General features: G+C 48.0%; 1 protein-coding gene across 1 annotated transcript; it reads left to right on the top strand.

Annotated features, from left to right (window-relative positions):
* The first annotated feature begins 3,397 nt into the window (after positions 1-3,397).
* NFKBIA (NFKB inhibitor alpha) lies at positions 3,398-6,679 on the top strand. The gene is made up of 6 exons (XM_027065590.2): positions 3,398-3,741; positions 4,338-4,446; positions 4,782-4,992; positions 5,286-5,374; positions 5,502-5,762; positions 6,091-6,679. Exons 1-6 carry the CDS (start codon positions 3,515-3,517, stop codon positions 6,136-6,138), a joined length of 945 nt encoding a protein of 314 aa, XP_026921391.1. The 5' UTR covers positions 3,398-3,514; the 3' UTR covers positions 6,139-6,679.
* The last annotated feature ends 4,485 nt before the right edge of the window (positions 6,680-11,164 follow it).

Below are 11,164 nucleotides of genomic sequence, written 5' to 3'. Positions count from 1 at the left end.
CAGTCTGGCTGTATCAAGCAATCGGGTAGCTTTCTTCCGGAGTTCAGTTTGCTGGGGCTAACACAATTTTAGTTTCAATGGGCAGGGCAACTGGCATAGGACACCCTGTCCATGATGTTCAGCAAAGCCAAATATATTGGACAATGCTCTAAGCTGCTAGACCACTGGGCACTTCAGACGGTAGGTCCAGTCCACACTGCATTTCCTACCCAGGAGGAGTGCATGAAGGGCCTGTGTTCACACAGGCCTCTGTCGATGCTCCTTCTTCCATGGGGGTGCTCCTGCCCAGAGTGAGGCCCAGTGAGCATCACTGACCATCCTGTCATTCTCTCTGGCTCCCTTCTGGGCTAAAATATAAAACCACTTTGAAGTGAACATATTCATTCCTTTGTCTTTTGCATTAAAATTTTTAAAGGCAGGGGCACCTGGGTGACTCAGTCAGCTAAGCATCAGACTTCGGCTCAGGTCATGGTCTCAGGGTTCATGGAATGAAGCCCCAAGTCAGGCTCTGTCAGAGCCTGGAGCCTGCTTTGGACTCTGTGTCTCCCTCGCTCTCTGCCCCTCTCTCGCTTGTGCTCTCTCTCTCAAAAGTAAACAGTGAAAAAAATTAAAAAAGGAAAAAAAGGCAAATGACATTAAAAATGAGTTATCTAAGGTTTTAACATCTTTAGAATGTTGGGAGAAGTCTAAATGCCCAAGAGTTCATAAAGGTGTTGTTAAGCCAATCATCAGTCTTGCTGTCTTATTTTGCCCCACCTGCTCGTTTTCTGACTTCCAAGTACGTTATTTTATTGTCTAAATTGTAACGTTTGTTGATTTAAACCACATAGAGCTACCTATGATAGAAAATATGTTGGATCACATTATTCAAAACTGTCTCCCAGGTTGCAGAAAATCATAGGGTACCTCCTTGGGAATCCCCACCACAGGGACAGGTCATCAAGGCTCAGCACCACCCAAAATTTCCAAAAGCACTATGACATATATCAGGGAATGCCTGGGCCTGACTCTTACCACTAGGTGTCACACTACACAATCAGGAATAAAGACTACCAGTACTTCAACTCCATCAGGAACACAGAGCAGTAAGAGGTGCAAAGAAAGCTATTCTTGAGATACTTTTTATTTATGCATGGTTTTCTTTTTTAATAATCATTTTTAAACCTGGAGCTAAAAATCCTCCTCTAAGGTATATAAGTGGGGCACTTAGAGTTCAAGATTTCTGTACTTTTTTTTTTCTTTTACAGACATGAATATTTCCAAACAGGGGAACATCTACCCTCTATTTTACCTCATGATTGGAGTAGAAAATATTTTGAGTATCTTCTTCAAATTATAGTATATTCAATATACTATATATTTTCATATTTTCACAACATGTTTTCAACAGTGTTAACACAACAATTGCTTTGGCCAAATGATTAATATGTTGGGATAGAAATTAGGTAAACTGCCATGGAGTGCCTAGGTAAATTTCTCTGCACTTCAGTTTCTTTGGGGGAAAGTAGGAACAATACCTATCTTACAAAATTAGTTCTGAGAACGATGTTTGCATAAAGTCTTGGAGTCCTTCCAAAAACTTATACTGTGATATTTCTAAGAGACACAGTCACCCTTAAGCAGCTATACATGCATTTGTGAACAAGCAATAAAATTTTTAAGCTCAGAAAAAACCTTCAGTGACATTAAATCCAATCTTATTATAGAAGCAGGTATACCACAGCAAAGTTAACTAATCTCTCCAATTAATGTGTAGTTAATTAGAGGTAGAGCCTGGAATTGAGATTTACTTATAGTTGCTGTTCTACCCTGCCTCAATAATTATATATTTTGTACATCGTGTGCCTCCAGAGACAATGGAGTCTATGCTTGGGAACCTTTCATTGTAACATGTGATCATTACTATCCTGAAGGTTTTATTTCTTGATTTTAGGTTTTTTCCCCCTTATATGGTTTATCTTACCCCCACTGAACCAGATTCCCTATATTCAGATAGTTGGAGGGGCGTTAGGAGAATGGCCAGTCAAGTTAAAGATGTTTGCAATAATCACCAGAAATTTCTGCACAACTATAGAGGCTTCTGGGGCTAATTCTGAAGAATTCAGACCCAAGTTGCTTTATTTTGCCTGAACCAATTCTAGAAGTAGATGAGTTCAATTACAGGCTTGTTGGCTAGGAGATGGGGGTGGGGCAGGGAACATAAGTTCTATTTCTGCAGGTGAAACCAGAGGATGAGGAGTCTGGAGTAGTTACACATATTGCCGGGAGAGGTCCAACTGCTTCCACCCCCACCCCCATCCCAGGACAGGTGTGCATGGAGTCAGCAAGGGGGTAATGTTAGGGCTGCCATGAGCCTCCTTGTGGTGTGCTTAGCAACTACTTTATTAACCATCCTTAAGGCCCAATCTTGTGTAAGGCACTACTCAACTAATTAATTCTTTAGCCTCTTCCAAATGCCCTTGGAAAGTCGCCCAGCTCGGCACCCAGAAGCAGTCACAGGATCCATTCTCTACAGCAGCACAATGCAAATCAGAGAACATGACCTCAATAATTATTTTGTTAACGCAAGGTAGCAACCTATAACCTCTACTACAAAGATTAACACCTTGCTTTACTTGAAAAAACATACGGTCATATTCAGCATTTTCCCCTGAATGCAGGGCAGAGTGCTTCCCTCTCCAGTCAATAGGACTGTTAACCCCCAGGAAACTATTTGAGGGTTCTCCAAGCATTTAGACTTTTAATGCCAAAGCATTCACAACTTCTACCTGAGGAGAGGGAGTGCTCGGGGACTTGCTACCTGTCCCTGTGCTGCAAAGAGCCTGGTATTGACAGGATGGCAGAGGCAGTCTGCAACCTTCTAACCCGCCAGGGCGTCCTTCCCCGCAGAGAAAAGTTTGGGGAAACAAATCCCCTCGTCTAGCCATCATTTCCACTCCCGTTTTCAAAAGAGCAAAAATCGGAAAGGACCGGCAGTTTGGCAAACCCCAAGGAGGAACTGCCCGGCAGGTCTGCGTTCTTTGGGATCTCAGCAGTCGACGACCCCAAATCGAATCGAACGTGGGAAACCCCAGGGAAAGGTTTCTTGCAGAGGGACAGGATTACTAGGTGCAGGCTGCAGGGAAGTACCGGGGGAGGGGGCCTTAGTCGGGAGGACTTTCCAGCCACTCAGCGTTCATCAAAAAGTTCCCAGTACATGACCCCAGTGGCTCATCGCAGGGAGTTTCTCTGATGAACCCCGGCTCAGAGTTTAGGCTTCTCCCCCTCCCACCCCCCCGCCCGAGCAGAGGACGAGGCCAGTTCTCTTTTCTGGTCTGACTGGCTTGGAAATTCCCCGCGCCTGACCCCGCCCCAGAGAAATCCCCTGCCAGCGTTTATAGGGCGCCGCGGCGGCGCTGGCGAGCCCACAACAGTCGCAGCCAGCGGTCCTCCCCTCCGTGACACTGCGAGGCAGCGAGCGCGCAGCCCGCGGCCGAGCGCACCTGGGCAGCAGCGCCTGAGCTTTCACCGCGCCATGTTTCAACCCGCCGAGCACGCCCAGGACTGGGCCATGGAGGGTCCCCGGGACGCGCTCAAGAAAGAGCGGCTGCTGGACGACCGCCACGACAGCGGCCTGGACTCCATGAAGGACGAGGAGTACGAGCAGATGGTGAAGGAGCTGCGGGAGATCCGGCTTGAGCCCCAGGAGGCGCCGCGCGGCACCGAGCCCTGGAAGCAGCAGCTCACCGAGGACGGAGACTCGTAAGTGTCGCGGGCCCGGGTGGGGACGCCGGGCCTGCAACGCGAGGCCCGCGAGGCGTCCGCAGATTGGGGTTTATGCACCGCCCCTGAGACCTTGCAAAGCAGCGGGCTGCGTGGGGGGGGGGGGGGGGCGCAGAGGATTAGGGTCAGATCCCGGGGCGGCGTTGCAGCAGCTCTGCCTTGCAGCCGCGCGCACCCCTCCCCCCAACCCCGGGTCCCGGTCCTCGGTCCTCTCGGCGGGGGCGGGGCGGCGGCGGGGACGCGAAGTCCCGGCTTGCATAAGAGGGGCGGGAGTTTCTGCCCCGCTGGCGGGCGCCGCGCGGCCGGGAGGGGAAGTACAGGGCGTTCCGGCCCGGCGGGAGGGCGGGGCGGTCTGGCCGGCGCCCGCCTAGGAGGAAGGGGGCGGGGGGGGGGGGGGCCGGAAAGTCCCTGGGTGCCTGCCAGGAACACTCAGCTCATAATAACCTCGCGGAAAACACCGCGGCCTCGGCCTCCAGAAACCCCGGCCTTGCGCAATCCCCCGCAGCCCGCGCCTCCCCTGGGCCCCACGCAATGCACTCAGCGGCCCTGGGGGTTTTTCCCTCTCTTACCCTTAGGTTCCTGCACTTGGCCATCATCCATGAAGAGAAGGCATTGACCATGGAAGTAGTCCGCCAAGTGAAAGGAGACCTGGCCTTCCTCAATTTCCAGAACAACCTGCAGCAGGTGCGCCGGCTTGCCCAGCCCCGTGCCTCTGGCCCAGTGAGGAAGTTACATTCTAGCACAGTTGCTCCCAATCCTTCCTAAATTAATCATCACTGGTCATTATCTGTCCTGGCCTTTTACATTGGAATCAGCCAACATCCTAGAGAGTAAAGAAAATCCCATTGATTTGGTGAGGACTTTATGAAAGCCCACCTGGGGCCTCTGGGATTTGTCTTGCCCCTTATACCTGTCCGGGAGGAGCATCACCCACAATCAGGAGCTCTCTGGGGTTCAAGGGAATACAGACTGAGTTTGGGCCATGCTAATGCTCTTTCTGTTCCCTCTTCTGTTTGTAGACTCCACTCCACTTGGCTGTGATCACCAACCAACCAGAAATTGCTGAGGCACTTCTGGAAGCTGGCTGTGATCCTGAGCTCCGAGACTTTCGAGGAAATACCCCCCTACACCTCGCCTGTGAGCAAGGCTGCCTGGCCAGTGTGGGAGTCCTGACTCAGACCTGCAGGACCCAGCACCTCTACTCCATCTTGCAGGCCACCAACTACAATGGTAGGTCTGCCTGTCCTACCCTGCCGATTAGAAGGCAGGTGACATGGAGAAGGGAGAGGTGGGCCGACTTTAGGAGTCCAGGCAAAAGCTTAAAACACTCAACACTTGAAAGGTTGAGAAAATATGCGTGCAAAAGGCCTATTTGATCCCTTTATAAAGTTCATTCAGAACCCATGTTCTGGCTTCTTCAAATTCAGAAGAATTTGTTCCCTAAAAGGATAGGTGAAAGGTTCTTCTTGGGATCTGAGGGTTGAAACAAGTGGTTGGTTATACTTTCTTCATTGTTCTCCTAGGTCACACATGTCTACACTTAGCCTCTATCCATGGCTACCTGGGCATCGTGGAGCTTTTGGTGTCTTTGGGTGCTGATGTCAATGCTCAGGTGAGTGCTTCATGTCTCCAGATGGAATGCATCAGCTTCCAGGGCCCTCCTAAGATTTCACATATTTTTGTTGCAAGCAGAAATTCCAAACTCAGCTGTAAACATCTCAAATTCCTATTGGTTTCAGGAGCCCTGTAATGGCCGAACTGCCCTCCACCTTGCAGTGGACCTGCAGAATTCCGACCTCGTGTCGCTTTTGTTGAAGTGTGGGGCTGATGTCAACAGAGTCACCTACCAAGGCTACTCCCCGTACCAGCTCACCTGGGGCCGTCCAAGTACACGGATACAGCAGCAGCTGGGCCAGCTGACCCTAGAAAACCTTCAGATGCTGCCAGAGAGCGAGGATGAGGAGAGCTACGACACGGAGTCAGAGTTCACAGAGGACGAGGTGAGTCTCCACTTTGTCACTCTGCACAAAGCACTGCCTTCCCAGGCCCCTAGAGCTACTCTTTATCCAAAGGTCTCAATGTAGTGAAGTTCTCAAACTTCAGGGTGCATGACCAGTAGTATCCTAAGAGTGTCTGTCTTTGCCCTTTTTAAAGGAGAGGAACATTAAAGGAAAACTTTTCAGCCCCTGAAGTTAATTTATGTTTGGGTTATGGAGAATAGAATCCAAGAATACTTGAGTTCCTTCCAGGAGCAGCCCTCACCATTATCCCAGGGCTTTTGGCAAAGCTCTGGGAGTTTAACGTGCCTTTTTTTTCTCATGTGTTTAGCTGCCCTATGATGACTGTGTGCTTGGAGGCCAACGCCTGACGTTATGAGCTTCAAAAAGTACCTAAAAGAACATGGACTTGTATATTTGTACAAAAAGAGAGTTTTATTTTTCTAAAAAAAAAAAAAAAAAAAGAAAGAAAAAAAATCAAAAGGGGTTACTTACAACCATACTTCACACTGCGTGGCCTGAACATTTACTGTTCTGGATCAGCCCCCATTTTTTTTTTTTTGGTGAACTTTGGAAGGGGGACAAAGAAGATCGTTGGAATTCAAAGAAAACCACTTTCAAGCCTCACCTCTATGGGGTTTTTGGAGAAGGTTATCCAAAAATGTGATGAAAGGATTACATTTTATTTATTGTGCTTTTGCCATTGAGTCACCATGGATTCCGTGGCTGAGCTCAGTGGTATCCTGTGACGTGTAACAACCAGGTGTGTTGTTCAACCTTTTGGCGGTGTGGGGTTAAAAGTCACTACCTATCAAGGTTTGTGTTACCCTCCTGTAAATGGTGTACATTGTGTATTTTGTTGGTAATTATTTTGGTACTTCTAAAATGTGTATTTATTAAACAGATTTTTACAAACAGAATTATCCTGATCATTCTCATTGGGCTGCAGCGGGGTCCTAATCTGAGAGTTATCCGATCATCCACTGGCGGTGGAGAGTTGTGTGGGAGCACTTACCACAGCCAGCCACAAAGACCTTTCAGAGAGCAGCTTCTCACGCTGTGTATGCAGGACTTCCAGCCGGGGTTTGCAGGCGGCCCCAGGGCCCTGTGTGTGGGAGGGGAGGCTGTTGCAAGAAGATAGGAAACACCATTCTCAGGCTGGGGGTGGCAGCAAGCTGCTTGGCCTACAGCTGGAAACCTCCATTATCAATTGCTTTCATCTTGGTTTAATCTGTGCCAAGACCGTTTCACTTTAGGAAATTATTTGGGTCAAGTGGGATATGCTGAAATCCTATGTCATAGAGCTGGGAAAGATCTTGACCATAATACTGGCAGTTCCTAAGGAACGGGCTCGGGAATGGGACTGCACTAATGTTTTTTTAGCAGGTACCCACCTCTGAGCCTTCATTTCTTCACTTATAAACTGGGCTGTTGTGAAGATTGCACAAGACAATGTACGTACAAAGCATAGCAGAGTGCCAGGCACACAGTGCTAAAGAAAAATACAAGCTATTGCACAACATCCTGTATTTCACAGGGGAAGAAACAAGTCCAGAGAGAATGTCCTGTCCTAGGTCACCTTGCAGAAGAGGCAGGCGGTCAACTAATACTCTTGTTTTCAGGTGGTTAACATCTTTTACCTGCGTTCCACCTCTAAATTAACCTATTGTTACCAGCTGTAGTATGAAGGCTTGAAAAAATCTTTTTCCTCAATGCAGTCTAATTCTACTTAATGGTCTTGACAAGAAATCAGTAACTTGTGAAATTTATGTTTCAATGCTCTGTATCGATGTTTTCATCCCTAAAATACATCTCTTGCCTAGGTAGAAAGAGTAATAAAGGAAAGTTCGTGGCATTCTATAAAATACAGAAGGGCATATAAATACAATTCATGAACTTTATACCTTAGAAAACATCGCCATTAAGTTGTCCCTTTCCAGATCCGTAAATGCTGTCAAAGTCAAGTGAATATGATGGTCACCGTCCTCAGACCAAAAAAGAGCCAATACACAGTGGGTCTTTCAATGTATAAAGTGTATTGCTGTCAACTGGACTGACCAAAGCCAGTCCTGTCCCCCTCCTACAGCTCAGTCATCTAGAGCTGAGCACTGTGATAGCCCCTGTACCAGTCTTTCCATCTTTCAAAGTGATCCAGGCCCCCATCACTGAAACTCCTTGTGCATCCCAGAACACATGAACCCAGCCGCTTTGTGATGTGACACGTGAATGTCGACTAACTAGGTTCAGCTCTGTCAGCTGATGAGAGAAGAGGTAAGAGGGGTGTGGGGGCAGAGGAGGGAGGAATATCCACCTCATATCTAAAAGAACACAGGTTGGAAACTTGGCTTCCAAATTTGGAATGATTCGCTTAGGTCTGCTCAGTCAGACGTGCTTCTTTTTCCCCCTGTGATGGCACTGAATTTGTGCCAACTTGCTCATCACTCGTACTCCAGGTCTATGAGAAGACTGGAGAAATGGGACAAAGGGATGTGGCCCACTCTTCCGAAGCCTCCTTCATGGCTGGCTTTTGTGTGGGGGTGACACCTTCCATGGTCATGGCAGGGAGGGGCCCCTTCTGACCCATTTGGGCCCAGCCTCCCACATTTCTAGGCTTCGGCTTTTCTGCTCTTCAGGACCCCAACCCTGAAGAGGGGGAGGGAGTGGATTCCATTGTCTGCATAAATCTTGAGGTCGCTTGGCCCAGTTTCTTACTCTCTGGTTCTTCTTCCTGTTTCTCCATCTCCTTTCTTTCTCTTCTTTATATTTTAAACCTACTTTCTTTCCTTCATGCCATTGGTTGGGTGGCTGGAGTCTGGAGTTCCCTAAAGAAAAATTTTAGAATGGAAACATTCTAATCTGTAGAAAGTCTTCAGCAAATTTCTAAGCAAACCAGAAGTTTTCAAAGAAAACAGAGCAGCAGACTGGGAGCCTTTTATGCACTTCAATTTTCTCCAAGGAGCCAAAGGTCTTGTCAGGACAGGTAGAAGTACGAGAGCCTTGGGAAAGAGGGAAGTGACAGAAGAGGGAAATAAAAAGTCACATCAGCAACTTCCTTGAATTTAGTTCCTTGATTCCTTCTGCCTGCCTCATCCTCAGGACAAATTTCCTTTATAGGTCACATGTTCCAAGTCCCTTCCAGAAGGAAGGGTGTTTCTTTAAGAGGGAACAAACTCCAGTCTGAGCAATCTGAAGACCATGTGGGGCCTGGGTGCTTGGGGGTATTTGCATTGAAACTTCGATTGCTACTGGAAGTGATTAAGTGCTGACGGTTAGAACTGAGTCAGTGAGATGGGTTCTTCCTTCGCCCCCTTTCCTCCCTGTTTTCATCAGCTTGCCTTAGGTGCAGTTGAAGTTTCCTTTGGCAAGAAAGGTCAGAGTGGAACTCCAGTCAGAAACATGCCCAAAAAGCATTCCCCAACACTGGTACTTGGGCAAGAATAGCCCAGGTCGTGTCCCCCATTTTAAGGGAGCATTACAGGAACTAAAAACAGATATCCTGTGTGTTTCCCTCCTAGAGAAGTAGAACTCTCAGATGCATTCATTCATTCACATTATAAAGCACTATTATTCGCCAGGTCCTGTGCCAGGGACCAGAGACCCTAAGAGGAACCAGTCACAGCCTCTGCCTCAAAGAGCTCCTTGCTTAGGTCAGAAAGAGAACTGAACAAGCACATTTAAGACAGGCGGGTAAGATGAAGCACAGAGTATGATGTGAGCTCAGATCAGGGGTCCCTAACACTGAGTGCAGTGGGGGAAGGGGTCACGGGATTACACTCATGTGAGTTATTTGCCCCCACCCCTCCCCCGGCCAGTACTACCTATTCTTATTCCATGTCCCAAGTGACCAGTGGCACCCTTTTGACAAGTGGCAGAGAACAAAGATATACTCAGAACAAAACTTATGGGCTGGGATAGGCTGTTCATTTTTGTATCTGTGTGTGATCCTGGAATCCAGAGCTGAGTCTGGCATCTGCCGCCAGCCTTTGAATTAATGGCAAATGATGTGCACGCCTTAGGCCAGAGCATCTTCAACTCAGCATGCAACGTGGCCTGGAGATGGTGTTGAAATGCAGGTTCTGATTCAGTTGGCCCAGAGCTGGCCTGACACTTGCATTTCTAACAAGTTCCCAGACAAGGTCTGTGCTGCTGGTCCGAGGAGCACACTCTGAAGAGCGTTTTGAATAACATTTTGAATAAAATGCTGTTTTAGTTATTTAAGGCCAGCACTTGCTGGCATTCTCCAGCTGGTACCACTGCAAACCAGGATAAGCTCTTCGGCAGCCACATATGAGGATGATCCAGCATCGGGCAACATGAGTCTTTTGGAAAGTAGGGCAGGATCCTGAGCACTGCTGGCCAAGACCAACAAAGCTGCCATTGAAACAAGTAAGTGTAATAAGGAAGGAGGCTGACCAAAGGTATACAAGGCCAAAGGTATAATCAACTGAGGTCCAAGAAAGGAACAAAATTCTTCAAGGAAATGTATTTGAAGGGTGATACACTAATTAAGAAGTCGACAAGTTCGTTTTTATTTTTTTTTAATGTTTACTAATTTTTGAGAGAGAAAGAGAGAGAATGAGCAGATGAGCAGGGGAGGGGCAGAGAGAGAGGGAGACAGAGGATCTCAAGTGGGCTCTGCACTGACAGCAAGGAGCCCAAAGTGGGGCTGGAACTCACAAACCATGAGATCATGACCTGAGCTGAGGTCAGATGCTTAACCAACTGAGCCACCCAGGAGGCTGTTTTTGTTGTTGTTGTTTAAAGTTTTATTTATTTATTTTGAGAGAGAGAGTGTAAGCAGGGGAGGAGCAAAGAGAGGGGGAGAGAGGGAGACAGAGAGAGAGAGGGTGGGGGGGAGAGAATTCCAAGTAGGCTCTATGCCCAGCACGGAGTCTGATGCAGGGCTCAATCCCACGGCTATGAGATCATGACCTGAGCTGAAATCGAGAGTTGGGCGCTTAATAGACTAAGCCACCCAGGCGCCCTGACAAGTTGGTTTTTAAAATGAACTATTTGTACCTTCTTATAGGATTGGTGTGGCATGTGGCCCTGACCAGGCTCCTAGAAGGAGGGGAGGGAGAGCTGCTTCCCTATGACATAGTCCCCACTATCCTTATCAGAATATGAGAAGCCCTAACAAAGAGTGACGAAAATATACTGGGGAAAACCTTAACCAAAGAATAACTTCTCCCTGGGGCACCTGGGTGGCTCAGTCCTTGAAGCGTCCCACACTTGATTTTAGCTGGGGTTATGATCTCAAGGTTGTGGGATCAAGCCCCCAGCCCAGCACCGTGTTGAGCCCTGAATGGGGTTCTGTGCTGGGCATGGAGCCTGCTTGACATCCTCTTCCTCTTTCCCTCTGCCCCCTCCTCCTCTCATGTTCACTCTTTCTCTCTAAAAATTAA

Source organism: Acinonyx jubatus, chromosome B3, assembly GCF_027475565.1.
Source record: "Acinonyx jubatus isolate Ajub_Pintada_27869175 chromosome B3, VMU_Ajub_asm_v1.0, whole genome shotgun sequence".
Classification (NCBI taxonomy): Eukaryota; Metazoa; Chordata; class Mammalia; order Carnivora; family Felidae; genus Acinonyx; species Acinonyx jubatus.
The sequence above is the reverse complement of the archived record's forward strand: the minus strand, read 5'-3'. Positions and strand labels throughout refer to the sequence as shown.